At 49.4% G+C, this 24,166-nt stretch overlaps 1 protein-coding gene across 1 annotated transcript in view; it reads left to right on the top strand.

The window, feature by feature from the left end:
• VAV2 (vav guanine nucleotide exchange factor 2) overlaps positions 1 to 24,166 on the top strand; it is a 124,002-nt gene that overhangs the window by 55,018 nt on the left and 44,818 nt on the right. The window contains 1 exon segment of the mRNA XM_010398008.3: positions 22,454 to 22,512. Within this exon segment, the coding sequence (XP_010396310.2) occupies positions 22,454 to 22,512 (59 nt within the window).

Genomic DNA, 24,166 nt, shown 5'->3' on the forward strand with positions numbered 1-24,166 from the left:
TCACCAGCAGGACCTGGGGCTTCAGGATGTGTCTGAAAAATCAGCTCCACCAGTGAGGATGAGTATTTGATTCAGTCTGCTCATGTTTGGGTTTAATTTATAAACTCTTAAGGGGTGATGAAATTAGGGTTGGATTTTCTGGTGTGGAATAAGAACATTTCCCATCACTTCATTCCCTGGGAAAAAAGAGGAGAAAGTGTGGCTGTGGATAGCTGCATGAGGAAGGCTGTGCACAATAAAGACATTATGAAAAATATTACACTCACCCATATTGATTTTTGCTTTGTTTGCTGGCTGGCTCCTTTATTACCCTGGCAGAGCCATGAGCAATGTCATCCCAGCTCAGCTAATGAGAAAACATCAGCTGCTGCTGTCAGGCTGCCTGGAAAAGCCACTTCCATGGTCATTTTAAAAAGAACAGTTTGGAATGTCCAGCACAGGGAAATGCTGGGCTGAGAAGGGGCTGCTCTGATTCCTGGCCTGGTGGTGATGAGATGGATGGTGTGACACAGAAAGTGTGGCACCTCCTGGGGATGGGGCTGCACTGGGGGCAACCTCCACTGTCCTCCAAAACCAGTGCCCCAGTTAAAGGGGATTAAACACCATCCTTGCCCAAATTTTGCAGGTCGCCTTTATTCAATGACCTCTCCTTCACCCTCCTGTCCCCCCCAGTAAGGAAATGTTTGCCAGTGCTTCATTTATTTTAAACTGACCTTGGTTCCCAGCAGCCAGGGCTGGAGTGAACCCCAGGGTCTCTGGTGGGAAGAGACTGGAGCTGTCACAGAGAGTGACGTGCGTGGGGTTTGAATACCATTCATTAATTAGGATTTTCCAGTCCCTTTTCCAGGCTAGAGCAGCAACTCCCTTCATTAGCAAAGAGATAAACGCTCCCTGCAGCCAGCTCGGTGTGGTCCCAGAAACCTTCCTGGCTCCTTGCTGGAGAGCACGTGCTCAGCTGGGACTGGATTTACGGTACCATCATGTATTATTCATCCCAAATAATACATATTCCAACCCTGCCATTGTTCAGGGCAAGGCAGAGTGATTTGAGGGATATCTCCAACCTATAAATTTTAATATTCAAAGCACTGACAGATTTCATGTGTGTGTTTTTGAGGGGCACACAAGGAACCGTTCCTCTTATCAGAGAGGAAGGGATGCACCCAAAATTAAATGTTTTACAAACAACGTTTCCCTCAGGTGTTCATAAGTGGTTTGTTACATCAGTTCTGGTCTGGTCTAAATATATCTGTCGGAAAAAAAGTGAGAGCTTGCAGTTTGAGAGCATCTTGTTGGACTTGAGGTCATGATACTTGCTTTAAATGATGGTTATGGCCAAGGTAGAACCTGTTACTAAGTGTGGATTTCCTCATTTGTTAGTGGGGTTATTTCTGATTGGGGAAGAGGAAATAATCTTCCCAAACCCCCTAGTATTTAATTTAAAAATTACGTGTAAGTATCTATTAGGAAATTAGGGCAGTGGAACTTTTTAAAGGGGGCGTGCATTGATTTATCTTAATCTTACAATAATAATTGATGTTAAAGCAAAAACCAGCAGTGAAAAGCCACCTTCTTTGCCATGGTGAAATCTCTGTATTTCTCATAATGTCGTATTTACCCTTAGGACTAAATTACAGCTTGTGCAGCCCTTTTCTTTAACTCAGTAAATAAGATTTAGCTCCTGTGTGCTATCCACCTGTTTCTATGGAAACCAGACTGGAGTGCCAAGCGAGCGGATTCGGCACCGGCCGGAGCGAGGGCGGCTCTGAAACCCACCCCAAGGCCTGGGTGGGCTCCCACTGGTGCCTGGAGATGCCAAAGGAAGGGGGTGCAGCTTGTTGATGTGATGCTGAACTTGCTCATGTGATGCCAAACTTGTCTGATCCCCTTAAAACTGATGATAAGTTGATTTTTTTGGCTGAAACGAGGATCTCGCCTGTTTTGGAGGGGGAGAGGAGATGCTTTGGGCTGTATCTGCACACAGGGAATCCTGATGCTCTGTTTATAAATGTGTGTGGGACATGGAGGGGTGCAGAGCTGGGGGGGCTGGTCCAGGGCATGATCCCTGATGCTCCAATGAGCCCTGGGCTGGATCCTGGATGAGATGAACAAGGGGGAGTGGAGCTTGCATCAGGGTTTCCCTTCAAGAGCAGAGCAAGCCAAGAAGACTTGCCTTTTGTAGTGGAAAAATGATTAAAGCATAATTAATTTCTTAGACTTGGATAATGAAACATCTTTCTCTGCAGGCCTGAGGGCCCAAATAGGAGCATTTTTAATGTTATTTTTCACAGTGCTGTTTTTTACATGTCTCGACTCCCGTTCTCTTCATGCTCAAAGTGGGAAAAGCTGGGCAGTGGGATTGGTATTTAAAAAAGTGGGATTGGTATTAAAATCTCAGCCTCTTTTTGCCATGTTTGAGATTAGATGATGCAACAAATCTGAGGCCTGCCCTGGAGACGAGGGCTGTGTGGAGAAAACATCAGCTGGCTAAAACCAGATGGCCTCTCTGGTCATCCTCCTCTGGTATCAAAGGCAATTTAGCATCCTTTTTTTATCTTCTAATGAAAAACTGGGGTGGAGATTGGTGTTGCCTTACTCAGGGCCTGGATATCCCATGGCCTTTCCGAGATTATTTCTGTAATCCTTTAGATATTTTTTTCACTGCTTTCCAGGCATTTGTCCCCTCTCTTTTACTGTGCTAGGATTTGAGATGTGGGAAGGGGCCGTGCCTGGGTGGAAAACAAACCCAGTCTCGCTTGCACACCGAGATCTTGATGATAATGAGCATTAATAACATGCCACGGTGAGAAAATTGGAGCAGACCCAAGGTTTAGCAGGAAGGACCAGGGAAGGATTTTTACTGGCAGCTCTTGGGTGATAAGGAGCATCAGCCAGCTCTTGCTGCCAGCACAGGAACCCTCCTGCTCTGCCTGGCTCTCCCAGGGAAGATGTTCCCTCCTTGCTTGCTGCAATTCCTGCCCTCGACTGGCTGTGGAGCTTATAAAAGAGATTTTTCTACAAAATGGTCTAGCTGGAGGCTTCTGCCAGGCTCTTGCATTCCAGTTTGGGGGTTTTTGGGATAAAAGATGTTGCGTTCTTCACAGCCAGCTGTGTCCAGCTGTGTCAGAGGGGTGTGTGGAGCAGGGGAGATGCTGGGCTGGTTGCGGAGCCTCTCTTTTCATCGCCCTTTATTTTTTTGGCATTTCCTTCTTCATTTCCATCATCCGAGTGCCTATTCCTTGTCTCAGCTAAGCCCCCTGGATGACTGGTGGACCCTCCAAGTCAGAGAACCACCCCAGCCTGTGACCAGTTCAGATCCTGGTGCTCGCTGGGTGCCTTAATGAACGGGGCAGAAACAAAATCCTGCATCTGGAGGTTTTCCCTTTCTTTCTGCCTCAGGCCCTTCTGTAATCTTAATGGAAAAAAAACCCCTCCCTCCCCATCCACCTATCCTTTATTGGAAGTGCTAAACAGCCATCTTCAGCGACTTTTTCTAATAAAAGGATGTCTGTTAAACAGAGCCCCAGAGACCTGAGCTGCTTTACAGGGAGCTGTTTGAACTGCTTTCCGTGCTGGCTTTTTAATATAGTTTAATACAGTTCTGGCCCTTTTTCTGCATAGTTTTTCCCCATCAAAGCTTATCGTTTCCACTCTGTTGTCTGACTGTCACGCAGTTTTAGAGGGGGTTTGGGAAGGGGAATGGCACATGGAGCAGTGGAGAGCTCCGTATTTACATCCCAAATGCAAATTCACGGGTGACTCGTCCGTGTCCGGGTGGGGAAACGCTCTGAAATTAAAATCCCGGTGACAGCAGGCGTGGAGCACCGAAGCTGTTGGCTTAACAGGTTGCACTGGCTTATTTATTTATTTGTAATTGTATTTGTTTGCAGTTTTTCCTGCAGTGAGGCATCAGTTACAGCCCGATGGCACCGCGCAGCGCAGGAGCAGCTCCGGGGACAGATGTGGCCCCGGGCAAACAAAGGCAGGAACACAGATGTGCTGTAGGGCCAGCAGCCAGAGAGGAGAGGTGGGGATTTCCACAGGTCTGAATCCTGCCTCGGAGCTGGTGAACAGCACTGGGCTCTCCGGGATCATTCGGGAGATGCTGTTGGAAAGACACCATTGGATGCCAGGTTGCTTTGTGGGATCCATGGATGGGCCTGGCCGGGCTTCCTCTTCTAATATTTCATTTAAAATCCTCTCCCAAGCTGTAGGATGTGCATTTGGTTGAGATGAAACACAGACGAGCCTGTGCTGCTCTGGGTGACAGCAGCTGGGACCCTTTGTCAGGGTGTGGGGTGATGTGACAGCCCCTGCGTTTGTGTTTTGGCTCCTTCATTTCTCCCACACAAAAGGTGCTGTGGTTTCTTAGGATGGGCAGGGAAAGGTTCCTGTGTGGAATGGAGCAAAAAAAGGCAGGGAAGGGGCCAAGGGCACTTGAGAGCCCTTCTCACAAGAGGCTGGAGGAGAGCTGGGACCTGCCCATCCCCTGGGAACCTTCGGCAGTGCAAAAGCTGCTGGGAATGCTGTCAGGAGCAAGAGAGGGGGTGGATGTTTAATTAATTTAGATAATTTATATCATGAAGTGATTGGTTTGACATAGGGGCAGGGAGGTTGGTCTCAGTATCTCTGCTGGAGTCACTGGAGGGGAGGTGACAGTGCCCTCACCCCCAGCAGGCAGTACACAGCCCCTGGGAGAAATTCCCATCAGAACATCCCAGGGGATCTGTGGGGAAGCAGCTGCAGGGAGTGAAGACATCACCGAGTGCACTCGGCAGATCCAGGGAAACATCTCCAGCTCTGTGTGTGTCTCATTGCTTTAGACATGTCCTATCCTTGGCTTATCCACCATGGAAGCATTTTCTGGTGGAGCTGTGACCCCTGACTAGGGTTGGGATGAGCAGATGAAGAGATCCCGTATTTTATAGGAGCAGAACGCAACGCACAGCACGTGCTGATGCCAGGGCTGGATGAGAAACTGCCCATACTGGGGGCAAACTGGGATAACCCTGGCTCAGACCCACTCCCACTGGTGTTTAGGTGTGAGGAACGAGGGTGAGAGGCAGCAAGCTGGGATCGTGCTTTTTAATGGAGGCATTGCAACATAAATAGCTTGGATTAATGGAGGTCTTAATAAACACTGAATTATTTTGGTACAGGGCTCGTCAGCTCTTACCCAGAGCCTTACAGATACCAGAGCCACCACCTCCTACCCTGCAAACATTTATTGCTGATCGTACTCCACGCCTGCAGCAGAATAAAGCACTTGATGAAAAGTGCATCAGTGGGACCTCTGTTAGCAGAGGGCTGCCTCGGTATTCCTGCTGTGATAACCAGCAGGGACATTCCCCTGGGTTTTCCCTGGATGGATGCTGCAGTGATGACAGTTCTGTCTTTCTCTCTCTCTCTTGACCCATCAGCTCCCTCCTCTCGTATCCTGGGCTCCCTGAGCTGCTGCTGGATCCCAGTGGGATCTGGGGACACAGGACTGGGCAGTGTGGTCAGGAAAAGGCTCCATGCCCTGGGCATACAGTGGGAAAGGAGCAAAACAAAGGACGGGGTCCCAGGAAGTTCTGGGGTGGCAAATTCCCTGCTGGGTGCTGATCGGACATTTGGGAGGGTCTTTTTATTCCCATGGGAGCCCATTTGTTCCCTGTCCAGAGGCACCACCAGGACGCTGCTGCTGCGAGAGGAAACTTGGCTTTTGTGTGACTTTCAGGGTGCCAGTGAACGCTCTAAGGAGAGCCCAGATCCCTGTTCACTTCACAGGTCAGCACACATCACCCCTGGGATGCTTTTTCCTTCGAGGTGTGGCTGGAAGTGGGGTTGGATGAGTGGTGGGAACATGGATTTCCGAGCTGGAGCAGCTCAGGGTCAGGCAGCTGCTCCTCCTGTTTGCACCCAATTCCCCAAATCCACAACTGTAGCTCCTCACTGACCGGTCCCACCACCCCAAATCCCATTCCCAGCCAGCGAGGGGGAGGGAGTTTGCTCAGCTGAACGTTCTCTTTGCAGACGTAATTTCCGCATAAATATCCATACATTGTCAAACCATCTTTTATTATTTTTTTTTCCCTTTTAGCCCCTCAAACATGTGATTTTTATTTCTCCAGCTGTAAAGCCAAGCGTGTGAATGTTAAATTGTTAAATAAGTCAAACATAATTATTCAAGTACCCGGCATAATGCGTTTCAGGAGCGCAGGATCCGAAATCCGACACGATGCGCGCGGGCAAACGCTTTTGTGGGGATTGTACTCCTGAGGGGGATGTCATTTTGACAAGAATATATTTTCCCTCTTTCACAGCCTGTCTCGTACTGTCTTGATGCTTTGGTGGAAGTCTCATCCGAGTAGGGTTGATTTTGATGGGGAATTATTCAAACCTTTCAGATCCGTCCCTGCGGACTGGTTTGCTCCGCGGGCTGATGAGATGATACCGGTGAGGAGCTCGGGGCTGAGGGCCTGATGTGAAATAAAAGGTTTTTCTTTTGCAAGGCTTGGTCTGAGCCTGGTTATCTCTTGGTAATGCTATCAAACGCTCTTTTCTGCAGTCCAAGCACATCGTCTACATCTGGCCAAAATATGGCATGAAAGAAAGATGTTTTGAACAAAAAGCGGCCTTAATAGCAGATGGGGAAAAAAGTCATTAAAACTCAATTTTCAGGGACTTTTTTTGGCGTTTTTTAAGTCCAGAATTGGAAAATATTTTTTTTGTTTGTGGATATAAAGGAAACATTGCCTTTTTTCATTGGACAAAGCTAAAATGCTCCTCAGTGTTGATCAGAGCAGAAAGCCCTTTCTCCTTTTTCTGTCCCACTCCTCAATTTTGAGTTTTACACCAGGCTGAGCTTTTCCTCATTCCAGACATGGCTGCCATCAAGCTCATGTGGTTATTTGCAGTGTGGATTTTCATGCCCCACATGAGGCACCTGAGCAGAGGCTCACCCTGATTTTTGGGGATTCTGTGCTACATAAAATGCTCTGTTCAGTGGTAACTCAGTGGTGCTGGTTGTGAAGTTGATGCCTTAGGTTTTAACTTTTCTATTTTCAAATCCTGCACTGCCTGGTGTGTAACTCTGGAGTTTCTTGGAGCCTGTTCATTTCTGCTCTCTCGTCCCAGGCAGACGTAACAAAGCCTCTCCAGGCCTGCTCTCCAAGGACACCCAGACTGTCCTAGGCCCAAAAACTATAAACCAAAAGCCTCTAAGGGGTGCAAGCAGAGGGAAAATTACCTCATTAACTGAAGCTTTAATTGGAGAATGAACCCTGCTATGCAAATGAACCAAACCTATAAAAGCGTGAAGAACTCGTGCCCTGCCGTCCATCTCGGGGTCCATTTTGAGAACAGCCTCAGGCTCCCCAGGGGTACCTTTGAAGGCCTTTCAAATAAATACCTGCCTTTATTCCCTTACTCCTGTCTCGTCTCTGTTTCTAGGAGGCCTCTTAAGGCATCAAAGTCGGTAAGACTTTAATGTGCTCCTACTGGCAGTCAGAAAATGCCAAGAGAGCCAGCTCAGAACAAATCCCAGTTTCCTGTTCTCTTCCCACAAGTAAATACTTGTCAGGCACTTCCAGGAGTTCCATCGGACAGAAACCAGTTTTACCTGTTTTACTACAAAATCTCTTTGTTCTGGACAAGAGCTCCAGGGAGGAGTTTTCCCTGACCTGCTCATAGCTGAGGTGACAGCAGTTATTTCTCTGATCTCGTGCTCAGATTTGCATCGGTGGCCTTTGGGATGCAGTTTTGGCTGTTGACATTTATTGATAACGCTGCCCAGAGCTCTGCCCTGCTGGCACCAGTAATTCCTGGGTTTTTTTACTGTTTTCCCTGCTGGGACCCTCATTCCCTCCTGCACAGGGCGTTGCCAAGGACTCTCATCCATCTTGATGACCTTTATCAACATTCTGTGTTCAAACCTGAGCCCTTAAAGCCATCAGGGGGCCGTGGTGATGGGAGCCTGCATTAACACATGGATAAATCCCTTTTTTTCCCCCTCCCCCTGCAACCCCAGGCTGACCACAGTGCACAGCCCAGCTGCTCTTTGACTCTAAAGTCTGATTAAAGGCTTGGGAGAAGGAGCACGTCGTGGTTCAGGCCACATTTCCCTTTCTCCCTGTGATGATGTGTGAGTGTATTTTGGGCATTTTCTCTCCTGTACCAAGGCTGGCTCTTCCCAGCCCACCCCATTTGAGCGGCTCATGTTGAAATTCCTCAAAGCTCCTGCTCGCTGTGTGTTCCACACTTGCTCAATCTGTTCCTATTAATTTTTAAACGCGTTTTTAGCGGCAGATAAACAGCTGGTGACACTTTTGGAGCCGCTGAGGAGCTGCTGTGATGCTCCCAGCGCTGCACACCGAGCTGGGGGATGCGGGCACAGCGCCGGGGGCATCGCGATCGTGTTCCCTTGGGATGCAAACACCCTCTGTGTGCTGCTTCTCTCCCCTCCCCAGTGAGGATGGAGCTCTCCAGCTGCCTCTTTGCTTTCCCCGCTGTTTTAAACCATCCTGGCTCGCTGCAGGTCCTGAGCAGAGCTGAGCTCACACTGGAGGATCCAGCCGGGGAATCTGCCTGAGCATCCTTGACAAAGCTATTTACATTCCTTAAATCACTGACTGAAAACATCATGCCTGACTCCTTTTTTTTTTTTCTTCTTGGAGACAGCCAAGATCTAATCTATGATATTTTTTTCCCTTTTTTTTTACAACTGTATGGATTTGTTAAGCCTGAAGGGACCCTTAGATCATCTTGTCTCACCCTCTGTTCAGTAGTGACCGTGGAAATCCATCCAGCTTCCCTTTCCACCCTGTCATTTGTGAGCTGTGCCCGTGTACACCCTGTCAGGGCAGCCAATATTTTGGATGTCTTTTCAGTGCTTTTCTAGCCCCCCTTGCAGTGTGCTGGGAGTGCTGCACGTTTCAGTCACCCCCGGAGCAGTAAATGTGCTGTCTGCAGAGGCAGAGCAGCGACTAAATTTAACATCCTCAGTCAAATCAAAGCACTTTGTGGGTATATTTATCCCCTGTTACAGGATGAGAGGAAGGGAGGTGGTTTCTGAGCATCTCTGGAAAATGCCTTGTGGGTTGCTGCTCCCTCTGCCCCAGGCTCCTGCCTTCCTGCAGGTGGAAATGCATTAATTGATATCATAGGATTAATAAACAGAAAAAACGTGGCTGTGTCAGAGGTCTCTGTCCAACGTGCCATCCTCCTTGGAAAGCCCAGACGAGGAATTTGCCTGCCCCAGGGGTAGGAGAGTGCTCCAGATAGTGAGTTGTGTCTGGAAGTCTCTTGATGCTTCCAGTTAATCATGGATTTGGGAAATTCAGGGCTTGCTATTTTGAGAACTGAATCAGAGAGGAAACGAGGGTTGTTTCTATGCTCAAGATATGATTGATGGAAAACCCTTTTTTTTATTTCTGAAATAACATTTATTTCTGGAAGGTATTTCACCAGCGAAGCAGAATCTATAATAAAATAAAACCCAATCCTTTTATCTCATTCAGGGAGGGCAGGAAAGAGGAGGAGCAGCACCCTCACTGCACACGCATGTCTTGGCTCTGCTGCTGCACTGCACAGCCTTGAGAGGCTTCATTTGTGTCAAACATGGAATAATTGCAAAGAGAAAAGCTCTTGGTAGTGTTTGTTTGCCTGGCAGAGCCATCCTTTCCCAGGTTCTCTTCCTTTTGAAACAGTACTTGGAAAATCGGGCAGGAATTGTGCATTGAGGAAGAATAAACACCCAACTCAGGAGCTCTGATGCTCAGCACTGGCCCCTGATTGTAGCTCTTCTTACAGAATAAGAATTTAAACATTTGTAGGTTTTTTTGCCTTCCCAAAACGATGCAAACTCCCAGAAAAGGGTGAGCTGACCTTGCCTCAGGAGCTGGGAATTTCTCTTCTCTGCTCTGAACTGCTCCTTCCTGCCCTCAGAGGTCTGAACATCCTGGTTTAGTTCCTGCTGGCTGCCTGTTTTTCTAGGAATTTGGAATTTAATATGGTTGTTTTCCAGGAAACCCAGAGGTGACACTTTTGAGACTGACAAGAAGTGACTGAGGTGTCCAACTGGGTAACGCTGATGGAAGGGTCGGGCCAGCAGCAGAATCTTGGCACATCCCTCTGGTTTAGGTGTGCAAGACAGGGGAAATTAGTGGATAGAAACAGTCTGGTGAAAATGCATGAGGAATTTCTCCTTGTCATCAGGTGTGGAGCAGCTAGACGTTCAACCAGAGCATTTTTCAGCTTTGGATGTTTTTTTATTTTAATTATTTCAAGAGCAGTGAATTCCTGTGATAGCTTTGCGTGGCTCTCAAGAACCTGGATAAATTAGACATTTGTTTCTGATGTGAAATCTTCCATATCCTCTGGACAGGAGGAGGGAGCAGTGGGAATATTCTCCTGCCTGCCTCCATGAGTGGCAGCCTGCATCACTCCTTCCTTTCCTTAGAGAAACTTTGGAAGGGGCAATAACAGCAGCTAAATTGGCAATGTTGGAGGGCTGAAGTTCATGTCAGTTATTTTCCAGACTTGCTGGACGCTTGCAGACATTCACAGAGTGGTGCAGGAAATGGGTAAATGATTCCCTGATTGATTACGTGTCTGAACGTGGCTTTGTGGGATTTGGGAGCCTCTTCCAGCTTGGGAGGAAGGGGTGGGAGTTTAAGTCATAATCTGAACCCAAGTTTCCTGGGTTTAGAAAGGAGAAGTTTGCTGCCTTGTGCCCCACACCTGAACTGTTGTAGGATTGCTCGAGGTGATCTTATCAAGGGTTTTTAGTTACTTATGAAACCAGGAGCTTGTACTTGCAAATGATCCAGGATGAAGCTGGAGCTCAGCAGCACCAAGAGATGTCTCAGTTTGAAGAGCAATTTTGAGGGTCCTGGAGCAGCCCCTGGTGATGTGATGGGCTTTGGTCGTGTGTTCAAGTGTTCCCAGTGCCTGGAAAATGGGTATTTAACAGGCTGAGTTAAATATGAGTTAAATGTTAGTGCTGATCTGGGGCAAGGAGGCAGCTCAGACCTGGGTGGCTTTGGGGGAATTTTGCTTGTAATGATAATAAACCCCACAAGTTTACAAGGTGCTTCTCCTCCCCGGAGTCTGGAAGAGGATTAGGGCTAAGGAAATGAACTTCATTCTGCTTTCCTGTGCTTCTCTTCCTGCTTTTCTTCTTCCTGAATGTTTCTGCTCAGTGTCACTCTGTGTTTTGAGGTGCTTGGGAAGGGGGGTGCAGGCAGTAGAGAGCCCCAGCCCTCTCCTGGTTGTGTGTTCCCAGAGCTCCTGGGCTGTAATTCCCAGCACATCATGTTCTTTTGCACCTTCCTTCTCTTCTGGGCTTTTTTCCCCTCATTTTGAACTTAAAGCTGTGGAGGTGAAGACGTTTCATCCAGGTGGATCTGTGCTTGTGCAGGAAGCTTGGAGCAGCCCCTCTATCTGTGGAGCCAAGTGGGATTCCTGCTACAAGCCCTGACTCCGTGTAGCTGCAGGGAGAGAAACTTCAGTGGGAAAGGTCTCCCATCCCTGCAGACACAGCAGTTCTAGGGTTTGAACAAATCAAAGCAGCAAATCCCAGGCAAATTCTAAAAGCTGCCTTTTACAGAGCACTTCAAGAACTCCTGTTTGCTTCCTGCCTCTTTTGTGTACCTTGGAATTACAGGAATTTCTTTGAGCTTAAACGAGTTTTTCTCCTGATTTGTAAAACGCAGCTGGTCTCAAATGGCTCATGATGGTTAAGCTGCTGCTGCAGGAGGCCTTTAGGAGAGACTTTGCTTCCATGAGGCTCCCTGGGGCAGAGCTGATGCTTTGCAGGTAGGATGGGGGGAGTTAAGTTGAGCTGCAGGATACATCCAGGGCTCAAAGCCTGAGGAATCAATGGAAGAGCTTCGTCTGCCTTCAGGGCTGGGAGCAGGGAGGTCTCTGAAGTGTTAAGCTGCAGGTGCCTCCCTTGAAGTGGGATATTTTCATTCAGTGGGATGGTGACGCTCCAAAACCAAACCCCTGGATGTGGCAGGGAGGGACAAACCTGTCCTTGCTCTGTCCATCTGCAGATGGGCTCTGGAACTGCTCCTGGCCTGGGACTGGAAGGGATTTAAGCTTCACTGGAGGAACCTGTGCTGGAGGTTGTGGCCCTGCCAGAAGTTGGGGACTCCGCAAAATGCAGAAAAAATGGCTTTTAAACATTTTCCTTCACGTTGTTTTTATACACGGCTGGATTTTTTCCTTTAGCACCTGGGATAATGATGAAGGAAATCAGGCAAGGAGAATTTTAAGGCCTCTCTCTCCAATAGGTAAATTACCCTTTGTGCAAGTGGATTGGTTTCATATGGATGCTTTCAATTTCTCCTGCACATGCAAAATATTCCTAAACCTCTTTTGTTTTGGTGCTCCATATGTTTTACTCTGAGCTCCCAGCTCCCTTTCGGAGCCAAGAGGAAATGGGAACCCAAAGGTATGTGAAAATCTGTAATTTTTTTTGCTTACATCCCAGGCCTTGATCGAAAGGGATTAAACTTAATACAGATTAAAGCCAGTTTCTTGGAAGCAGGTTTGGATATCCGTGTTTTGCATCTGACTAGCTGTTTTTTCCATCTGTTTCGACAAATCCAATCAATACTGGGGGAGGGTGGGGGGATGTTTTTGCAGGAGAGCCTCTCCTTGCAGCATGCAGGGAGCCCTTGGCAGTCCCCTTGGCTGGAATTCACTTGGAATTCCTCAAGGTAGAGCTGATGGAAGGGCTGGGATGGGGTGTGCTGGCTGAGGTGGCAGCTTTTTAATTTAGAGCCTGGTCATGGAGTGATAAAACCACACAATGGTTTGGAAGGGACATTAAAGCTCATCTTGTCCCACTCCCTGCCATGGGACACCTTCCACTATCCCAGGTTGCTCCAAGCTTCCTTCAGCAATTCCAGGGATGGGGCAGGCACGGCTGTTCTGGGTGACCTGTGCCAGTGCAGTGCAGAATCTCAGGTGTGGGGACAGCCCAGGTGACAGCTGTGAGCAGAGCCACGCTCCTGTCTCATCTTCTCCCACCAGGAATGAATGTGAGCTGCTCCTTTTCCGTGCTCTGCCTGTGCTGAGCGGTTCTTTATTAAGTGTGCAAATAATCCCTAAGGAGCTGCTGCCTCTGACAGGGGATTTTCCCTGGAAAAGTTTGGGTGGCTCTTCTTGAGTCACAAGATGGGGGGGTTTGCTCATTTTTAAGCACCCTGAGTTATGGGCTGGGGTCAGAGAAGGACCTGGAGCCCTTTAGCAGGAGGAGGGGATGAGGTTGTGGAGCAGGTGACCCATAATTTGGGGAGGAAACTTAATTAAATCTGACTGAATTCACATGTTTAGCAGGAGCAGCTGATTTCTGGACAAAGTTTAGCCTGTCCTGCTGTTCCCTGTGGTGTAAGACAAATACTGGAGCTGGTTTTTGGGTGGTGTGACCATCCTGTCCTTTTGCACCAGTGCTGTGGGGTCAGGAGTTGCCGGCAGGACCCTTTCCCCTGCAAATTCCTGGTCATTATATCCGTGAAAATCACAGATACAGTGATCATAATCCCCCTGCTTAGCATGGGGTGAGCTCTGAGCCTTTTCTAGGTTCTTCAAAGCCTGCAGAGATCCATCCAGAGCATCATGGCCAGGGTTTGGACCACCTGGAAACACAGAGGCACGGTGAATTCTGCTCTGAGTGGCTGCCATCCCATGGGAATGATCTTGCTGGTGCTTTCTTTGCACACACCTTGGCACAAGGTGACTTTGTGGCAGCTCAGTCCCATGCTCAAGGCTTTGCAGACCACCTGTGTAAACCTATTTAGCAGCATTTGAAGCTAATTAGTGGTTTTAGGGATTTTTTTTGCCTTTTTCCTCCCTTCCTGCCCCTCTTTCCGGGCCAAGTGCCCAGCACAGCTTGGTGGCTTTCAGCAGGGGCTCCACCAGCTCCTGCAAGGTCGGAGCTGTCAGCGCCCACGTCCTCCCACGTGTTTCACACCTTCCCACGCTCCAGCTCCCTCCTCTGCTGCTCAGAGCTCGGCATCCTTCCAGGTTCATTAGGGAACGGCTAATTAGGGGCAGAGGGAAGGAGCTGGACAGAGCAGAGGGGCTGTGTTGGGGTGTGGAGCGAGGAGCTCCGGCCTGATGGAGCTGCCACAGCCACGCTGGCTGTGCTCACCTGAGCATCTGCTCCAGGCACCTGAGCCAAGCTCCTGCTGGAGCCAGTTTGTTTGTGGTTTTCCCCACTCTAGTTTGTAGGGAAAAGCACAGTTCCCTAAACTCGGTACCCTCCTTTCCTGAAGGACACGCTCCTTTTGTAACCATCACAAAGCCATGCAAACGAGCCCTCTCCAGTTACACACTGGATTTTTTCTTAAGAGGCAATTTTGTAATATCTCGAGTCTAGAGGGAAGCAGCCAGCCCTCAGCTCAGACTTCCAGTGCTCAGGCGTTTCTGGGAATCCTCCTTGTCTCTGGGAATCCACTGGGAGGATGCTGAAATCCCAGCTGCAATAAAAGTGAAGCTCTTACTAGTTTCTTCTCCCTGCTGGCTCCCTCTGCCCAAATATATTCCATTATTGCTCTGAGCAAAGGCAAAATTTGTCTGACTTGTGCTTCACAGGTCAGCAATTCCCAGCCTCTGCTGGGGTGCACTGGGATTGTGTGAAAAATGAGGGATCAGTGTGCTGGGCAAAGCTGGGGGAGGTGACACAGCACCCTCGGGCAGTGGTGGCACCTCAGAGCCCTGGAAAGAAATAGGGAAGTATTTGCAGAGGGAGAGAAACGAAACACAAGGGCAACTCTCCAGAAGGCCTTGGGACTCACAGGGGTGGGAACATGTGAGTAAAATGTAAAACCTCAAGATCAACATGTGCAAAAGATTGCATCCTTCCCAGCACCTTCAGAAACCTGGGGTTCTGTCCAGGAATTCTTCTGTTAAAATCAGTCTGGGCTGGATCTCCTGGGCTCTGTCCCATAGGGATCTCTGACAAGACCAAGGTGCTTTCTCCTTTCTTTTATGGAGTGCCACGGAGGTTCAATCCCACACCCCTCTGATCCCTGGTTTCAGTTCCACGTGTTGCTGCTGGAATAGTTTCGCTTAATATTTAATTAATGCTGTTTTGTGTCATGCAGAAATGGGAGGTGGGCTGGGGTCACCTTGAACCCCAGCGTGGTGGCACAGCCTGGTGACTCATTTCCAAATCAGCCTTCAGAGGTGCTGCCAAAGCTTGTCCCAGAAATGGTTTTTGGATATCAAGGCTTTTGATTTTCCTTCCTTTCTTGTGTGAGTGCTGAACAGTCGCTTTATTTTCTGGCATTGGCAAGTTCTGGGCATATTGACAGGGCCAAGCTGAGCCAGGGGAAGTGGAGGTGTGGGAAGGAAGGAGGAGGAGGAGGACATGGCCACTGACCCCTGCACCTCTAGCTGAGTACTTGGGGTTTTTTTCCTGTTCAGGAGCAGATCCTGGGGACCTTCTTGTCACCTCCTCATCGTGCCACCCATTCTTACCCAGCAGCTTTGCCGCAGCACCAGGTCTCTCCTGCTCAGTCCCATGCTGGGTGCCTAAAAATGCCATTTCCCCATCTCTCCTGTTGAATTCTCTTCTCTGGCAAAGATGTTTGCAGAGGCAGCATCTCTCCAAAACCTCATGGGGGGTGGGCTTGTCCTTGCCCCAGAGCAGGGGTTGTCTGTCCCCTGGCAGGAGGGGAGCACGTGGGGGCTCCCAAGCAGCTGGGTTGGGCTCGCATCAGGCCCAGCCCATCGTGCCCTGTGAATCCCCTTTATTTACAGGAAAACAGTTGTTTCTTCTCTCCCAGAGTCTTTTCCAGGCCATGCCCTTGCCTTGGCTTTGTCTGCACATCCCCTGAGCGCAGGGTGTCTGTGCCAGCTTGCTGAGCTTGCCCCAAACCCATGGCTTTGCTGAGTGTGGCCCTCACAATCCTCTCACCCAGTGCCCTGAACACTCCCAGCACCCGTGGGTGCTGCTGAGCCCTCCCCAAGGGCTGAGCTCTCCCCATGGGCTGAGCTCTTCCCAAGGGTTGAGCTCACTGCTCCGACTATTCCAGGGCCATCAAATGAATCTCTGCGCCGTGTTCAGCTGGAGGCTCTTTCCCAGCTCATCTCTCTTGCCTTTGGTGTTGGCTCACTTGAGAAACCGCTGGGTTTCCCCCCCTGAGGCTTTTAAAGTCCCATCAAAGCCAGCTCCTCGCTCCAGTCGCTGCTATCACATCGAGATAATAAAAGAACCCGAATGAGGCAGCGGCTCAGCAGCCGTGGCAGAGGAGAGAGCCCATTAAGGAGCAGAATAACTCTTTATTGCTGTTGTATTAGAGGAACTCGGCAGCATAAAGCAGGCACTGGAGTTTCAGGGCATTAATTCCTGCATTTGGGAGCTGTGGGAGGCACAGGGAGCGTGGCTGCGGCCCAGCTGGTTTGTGGCTTTTGGTGCTTCTCCGTGTTAGGCTGCTTTGCCTCTGCTCTTCTTGCCTTTGGATCCTCTCTGCGTCCTGGGAAAGTGAGGGACCTGCCCTGCCCTGCCCCTGGCCAGGGGTGTTTGCTGTGGGGTGGGGACAGAGGAGCACAGACACCTCTGGATGCACACACACGTCTAGGCGCACAGACATCGGGGTTTAGGGACCCTAAAGACATGTGACAGTGCTCCCTTTATTCCTCAGGACAGTGTTCCCTTTATTCCTCAGCTGTTCTATGATGGGAAAAGACAAATTGGTGTCTTAAATACAGGAGATGGGGTGTGTCCATCTGGGTAACTTACGGTGGTGTGACAGAGTGCAGAGATTTTCTAGCAGTAGCCATAAATCCACCTGAATCGTTCTTCTCTCCTCCTTGTAAGGGAACAGTGCTGGTCTCGCAGTGACTGCTCACTCTTGAAAGGCTTTGTGATTTCAGACATGATGCCAGCCCCAAAGAGCCCCAAATAAATCTGTTAAAATCCTACACAAGGCCTGTTCCCACTGGAAATCAGCAGTGGCTTTGCCCAGTGATTTAATATTTGCATCCCTAACATGTAACGTGTAACCCATACCATGGGTTTAATGCAAAACAGTGACAGTTTAATAACGTTGCTTTTAAAAGCCCATTCAAACACATGCTGTAGCTTAAAGCAGCACTTTGCAGCTCATGGGCTTCACCACCCTGTGGGGCTGGGGAAGAGGAGGAGCTGCCAGGGCTCTGGGACCAAATGGAAGTGGCAGTCAAGGATCCCTGGTATTTGTTGGAGGAGGAAAGAGGCTTTACCATGCCCAGACTGCCCCATCTGTTGCATGGTCCTTGTGGTGAAATACAGAGACAGAAGCCCGGACATGCCATCCCAGCAAAACTTCCCTGGCTTTGATCTGAAATCCTTATCAAATATGTATCAGCCCAAATCTGCTCAGCTGGCACCTCTCCAGAAGCTGGATGCCAGCAAACACCACACCTGGCATGAGTGGGAATGGGAGGAGAAGCCGTGGCATCCCCGGGCCGGCGAAGTGGAGCCACAGGGGAAATCATCCAGGTAGGCACTGGAAAGGCTCAAACCAATTGTCCAAACCAGTTATTATGGAATAGCCTCATCCTCAGCAGGCAGCTGGGTGGATGTGGTCCAGGTGAAAGGATGAGTGTAGGAAAATCCATCTGATTTGATCCCTCTGTGGGGCCGTGCCCACCCTTGGCATCCCAGGAAAACATCACACCATGTCTGATTTCCTCCTGCCCAGCCAGGGCTGATGCTCTTCTCAGGTACCAGGTTGTATCAGGAGGTGTTGATTTAAGGAATTCCCCATCAGATTCCCAGGATGCAGGCCTGGCTGCTGTGTCCAGGGAAAAGGGCTGCTTTCGTGTTTGCTGCTTAGGGTCTGGCAGGTTTGTGCCCCAGGCAAGAGCACAAAGAACTGATCCAGAGTGAGCAGGTTGTGGTTTGTGTTCCCCTCACACTCTGGGCTGTTCTGGTTTTCCAGGGCTGGTCCAGCGAAGGTGCAAACCACAGGACAGGGATATGCAAACAGAGGAGATGGGAGGCTGGAAGCTGCTGGTGAGACTTTGGTTTGCCTGTCCCAGGTTGTGCCCAGCCCAGGGGGGTGTGCAGGTGGCTGGGAGGTGCTGGGAAGTGCCCAGGTGTCCAGGGAAAAGAGCAAACAGGAGCTGGCCTGCCACATGCACCAGTGGGAGAAAATACAGGGTTCTCCAGCACCTCAGGCTGGAGGCAGCTGGATCAAATCCTCCTTGCTCTCAGGACTGCTTTCCTTTGAGCATTCCTGTCCCTGGGACTGTTCCTGTCAGTGTTTTTATTGTGGGATGCCATTATCCAGCTCGGAAATGGTATCTCTGGGTTCCTCCCATGCCAAGTGTTCTCCAGCCCAGCAGGCTCCGTTTGTTTTTCAAACCTGAGAGAGTCGATTTGAGAGTTTTTCTGGTTGCTCAGAGATACCACCAGTTTGTCTCTGATTTTGGGCTCAGCTTTCTGCCTGAGGCCGGGGGTGTTTGGCCTGAGGATTTGTTTTGCCCTTCATGAGTTTAGGGGCAAAGCAGAAAATGATTCCATGGAATTCCAGGCTGTGAAACCTTCTCCCCCTGGCAGGGGATGTGCAGAGGTGGCACAGAGAGGTCTCTGCCCAGAGTTATCAGTGTTGGGCAGAGCTCCTGATTTGCTTAGAAGCAAATCTCTGTTTGTTCTGGGAATGCTCAGTGCTGGCTGTGAGCCCTCAGCTCATTCTCGCTCTCAGGGTCACTCCTGGAGTGCCCAGAACTTGAAAGTTCCTCCTATGCAAAGTGTTCTCCAGCCCAGCTGGGTCAGTTTGTTTTTACAAATACAAAAAAGTTTATTTTAGAGTTTTCTAGATGCTCAGAGATACCATCAGCCATAAACAACGCCGGAGGAAGTAGAAGAGCAGTGAACATAATAATTTATTTTCTATTTGGCTTTGGTTTATTTTCAAATCTGTAATTCCTAAGAGAAAGTGTTGGTAGTGAGAAAGAAAAGTGGTGAATGTCTTACTCCAGTGGTGTGACTGTTGTGGGGTTTTTTTATTCTTTTCAAAAAATCCCACTTCTTTTCTCATCCATTTTTTTTTTCAAAGTGACCAGGGAGTGTGAGGAACCCACTTTGAGTCTTGAATATTTTATTTTATTTTATTTTTTTTTTTAATTATTATTTTAAAATTTAAAAAAAAAAAATTATTTGCTTGCTTTTTCCCATGAAGTGCAGAACTTGGGGCCTTTTTAAACCTGAAATCACATGCAGGGCCCTCGTGCCTCACTTTGTTGTGCTGTTGTTGTGCAGCAATGATCTCTCTGGTCAGTAAATGATCAGCTGGGTGGCTGGATTTAACTCATGCCCATAAATGCAAGGCACACTGGAATTTCAGGAATGTGAAGGGCATCCCTCACTTGTCATGGCAAAACCACCAGAAATTTCCCACTAACCCTTTGCTGGTAGAAAAAAGTGTCTGTGCATCACCTGCATTTTGTACCTTTCTATTCCTATTTATATTCCTGCCATTTTATTGTCAGAGGGATGTTATATATAGCTTTTATGGTAATTTTGTCTGCTGAATGCAGTTTCCAGGGAGGAAATTGCATTGAGAAATGGGTGAAGAAGTAATAATAATAGCAATAATCTGCATAAACCCCTGTTGTTAAAGCCCACAGCCCTACATCTCCTGGAAGAAAAATGCACAGATAAGAGACTAGTTCTCCGAACAACAACTTCAAATGACTTGGAGAGGGATTTTGGACAAGGGCATGGAGTGACAGGACAGGGTGAAATGGCTTTAAACTGCCAGAGGGCAGGGTTCAATGGGGTATTGGGAAGAAATTCTTCCCTGTGAGGGTGGGCAGGCCCTGGCACAGGGTGCCCAGAGAAGCTGTGGCTGCCCCTGGATCCCTGGAAGTGTCCAAGGCCAGGTTGGAATATCTGTTTTAGGTATGTCCTGGTATTCCAGAAGCAGGGAAGAGCCTCAGCTGAGATCAGGGACCCTCGTGCTGCCGTGTGGGTGTGTGGCAGATCCTGCCTGGCCTGACCGAACACGAGAGCCAGAACTTAGGCCTGGGTTTGCCTGCAAATACAAAGCTGTTTTACAGGGGAAAATGAGACAGAGTTTAGCAAACATTTAAGGGCTGACTTACTTTTAAGAATGTTGTTTAATCCTGTTGAAATGGAGAGGATTACTTATCGTTAAATGCGTGCTTAAGCACTTTCCTGGCTGGGGGCTGGGATCTGTGAGGGGCTGGGATCTGTGAGGGGATGGGATCTGTGAGGGGATGGGATCTGTGAGGGGCTGGGATCTGTGAGGGGATGGGATCTCTGAGGGGATGGGATCTGTGAGGAGCTGGAATCTGTGAGGGGCTGGGATCTGTGAGGAGCTGGGATCTGTGAGGAGCTGGGATCTCTGAGGGGCTGGGATCTGTGAGGGGATGGGGTCTGTGAGGGGATGGGATCTGTGAGGGGATGGGATCTGTGAGGGGATGGGATCTGTGAGGAGCTGGGATCTGTGAGGGGCTGGGATCTGTGAGGGGATGGGGTCTGTGAGGGGCTGGGATCTGTGAGGGGATGGGATCTGTGAGGGGATGGGATCTGTGAGGGGATGGGGTCTGTGAGGGGCTGGGATCTGTGAGGGGATGGGATCTGTGAGGGGCTGGGGTCTCTGAGGGGATGGGGTCTCTGAGGGGATGGGATCTGTGAGGAGCAGACCTCGCACTTGGCTTGTTGTGCTCTTAGTAGGAGTTGGTGATGGAAATAATGTTCCCTGATATTAGGACAGTTGCTGTTCAGCCTTCTGGAGATGCTTCAAGGAGGTTTCTTGTGCCTGATCCCTCACCTTGGGTCACTTTGCTTCGTCACCTGAGTGTGGATTTGGGATCCTCACTGGAACCAGGGCCCAGGTTTTGATGTGCCAGGATGTGCAGAGTTTGGGGCTGTTCAGCAAAGAACAAAGGGAAACTTGTTGGTGAGGAGAACATTGAGCTCTTCTCTTCAATTTCCCTGGAAGTCAAACCCTGCGGTGGAACTGTCTGATTCATAAACTGGATTTTTACTTTGGAAGGCTAAAAACAGAGCACGGAAGAGACTCAGTCAGTCAGTCTAGGACTTCCCTGGGGCTATTTTAAGCCCCCTGGAGCAGGGCTGGGGGTGCCAGTGGAGTCTCTGTGCCCTGTCTGGGCTTGGTGTTTCAGGCACCACTCATGATGTTTTGTGCCATGATGAGCCCTGGAGCCTTTCAGGGGTGTTCTGTTCCCTGTTTTTTATGTGGAAATCACCCACTAAGCACCAAAGTGTGGCAGTTTTTTGGTTGCTGCCCTGGCTCTGAGTCCATATGTGGGGCACCAGCAGCCAACAGCCAGACTGGAATTCATGGCAAATGAAAAATGGGAGGGATGAAGGTTGCAAAAGTGTGGAGGAAGAGGAGGGTCTGAGATGAGGCTCTCATTGATGTCCTGGGATAAAAATGTGTGAGGGAGAGAGGTTCTGAGCACATCCCAGGAGAAAATCCAGGCACATGGTCCCTGGGTGGGTGGTGTGGAGGTGGCTCAGCAAACCAGGGGAGCATCCCAAAGTAAAATCCCAAATAAAGGGACCAGAGGGGTCCCTCATGGCTGGGTTGGGTGCAGGGCAGCTCCAGGCAGCAGCAGCCCCCACGGGGCTGGGTTTGTACACCTCGAGCTGGGGCTCCTTGAGCAAGAACCACTCGAGAAGCCCTTTGTCCATGTCCCATCCAGTGGATTGGGAACCACTCCAAAAATAACAGGTTTGTTTTTACCAGTCCAGCTTTGAAATGGTGAATGTGAACAAGAGAAAAACACGGTTTAAATCTACAAGGGACTCAAACCCATTTTCTTGTTCCTCTTCATTGAAAATTCCCCATAGCAATTAAAACTTCCATCAAAAACGGGAGTTTTGCTGAAAAACCTGGTGGTTTTATTGCTCCTGATTGCAAATGCTGATGAGAATATTTTCGTGTTGAATCACTCCTGGCTGTTTTCTGCTAGAAAAGGGCGATGGTCTGCCCTCACCTCTGACAAACTGATGATGCATCTTCATTGAATTGCAAGAAGTCAGAGCTGTTCGGTCTTGGCAAGTTTGCCTCAATAAGATCATTTTGCGTGAGGAGAGACACAAAAGGAGTTGTAATCCTTTTGTAATAACATACAAAGTAAGAGGGTTTTCTCAAAGCTTCTTAGTGCTGCATAAAACCTGTCAGGGCAGGTCTGGGCTCATTAAATGAGTGTGGGGATGGAGTTTCCTTGGATGAAGCTGTTCAATAATACCTTTATAGCTGAGGGTTAAATGTCTTTTGTGCTCAGTGGTGCAGGGTTTGCACTGGCAGTGTCCTCCCAGCCCTGGTGGTGACACTGTGACACTGAGGGGGGGACTGGAGCACTTTCATTCTAGTGGGGGTTCAGGTCCAAGCACCAGGCTGGGGGTCCTTGGGCTCCCACCAAACCTTCCTGTGTCCTCAGTAAGCACAGCAGCATCTTTTTCTCTCATTTCCAGGTGATCTCTGCAGTATCCAGGCTCTCCTTCCACAGTATTGCTCAAACCAAAGGAATTAGGTAAGATCCCTTCAATATGATGCTTTAAAATGACATATCTCTCTCTCTCTCTCTGTCCATATTCCTCGTGTTTAATCACATCAGACTCTTCAGAAGCTGCACATAATGGGGTTAAACAGACACCAAGGGTGCCTTTGGGATATAGGTAGGATCATTGTAAAAGCACCTTCCAGACTGCTTTGGAATAGTTTCAGATGAAATAAGTGAAAATAGGATGAACTGTGTGCACTGTCCCTGCTGGGGAGGGCAGCAGGGTGAGTTTTGGTGTCTCTTGCTGGAGGTTTTTCTCAGGTTCATGAGGAATCCCAGGAAAGCCAGCAGTGCCCAGGAGCTGTGGCATCACCCCACTGTCCCCACTGTCCCCTGCCCCTGTGCAGGAGAGCCCAGGGACCTTTCTGGCCTAAGCAACTGGGAAATGTCCCCCTGGCTTTGTCAAAGGCAAATCCTTGGTGAGGGGGGTAGGAGTGCCTGGCACCCAGGGTGTGCTGGCTGCTCCTCCGCTGCTCACTGAGGGAGCAGTGGAGAAGGAATTAAATCCAGCAGACAGCCCCTGTTAGGCAGAGCTGTTATCCTGCTCTTTGTTCAGCTCCCTGCAAAATTGCTTTCCAATTGCTTTCCTTGTTAGTGTGCATTTGTATTATTAATCTGGGAACATCTCATTAGGACCACAGCTATAACAGGGATGAGTTTGCAGTCTAAATTACCTTTCCATGGTTTTGGGGGGAGAGTGTGTGTGCTTTCACCCCCCAACTATAGAACACATTTGATTTTCTCCACAGCATGTGTCCTGCTGCTGTTCTGGGTGGGGAACTGTGGTGCATCCCAAGCCAAGCACAGCCAGGAGGAAGGGATTCAGGCTGGATGGGGTCCCTGCCCCACTCCCAGCCCTGCCACCCATCCTCAGCACCCCCTGCCACGATTCCCAGTGTTGGAACATATTTTCCCTGCCTTGTCTGCACTGAGATTGCTGGAGGGGAACAGCTTTTCACGTGTAAAACCAGCTCGGAGCCTTCCCATCTGTTAAACACGGAGCCGACAGATCCCAGCAGGGCTGGGGGGAGACGCAGGGGGCGAGGGTTTGAGGAATAAAGATGTGCTATAAGTTAAGGACTGTTTGTTATGATGATAGCCCTGAGTCCTGGAGGAGCCTGCAGTGGTTTTTATTTTAAGGGAAAAGAACATCCAAGGGGTTTGGAGGCCGGGAGCAGTGGGGGATTCACCACACAAACTGCAGTGCCTTGGCAAGGGCTGGGTTTGAGTCTTGGGGCATCACTGGGAGGGGTTCCAGGGTGTCATCCCTGGCCAAGCCCTTCCCAAGGCAGGGAGGGAGGTCTGGATCCAGCTCAGAGGATGAGGGAGCTGCCATCCCCTCCTGGGAAGGCTTTGGCTGAGCCCCTGTTGGTTGTGTTGAGGGCTGGGCATAGCTGGGATCCAGGGACAAGGGAGGCTTTGCTATTCTCGTGGCTATGTGGCTTTTTCTCATTCATTTTACAACTGGTGTTCCCACTAAAATCCTTTATCTTGGAAGCCTTTGGCACCATAATTACACAAGAATAGCACAGAGCTCAGCGAGCCTTTGCTTCTAACTCTGTTTTCCTGTGTATTAACCCTGTTTCTCCTCCAGCTCTGCAGGAACAGAAAATGCTGTCACTCC

This window comes from Corvus cornix, chromosome 17 (genome assembly GCF_000738735.6).
Source record: "Corvus cornix cornix isolate S_Up_H32 chromosome 17, ASM73873v5, whole genome shotgun sequence".
NCBI lineage: Eukaryota > Metazoa > Chordata > Aves > Passeriformes > Corvidae > Corvus > Corvus cornix.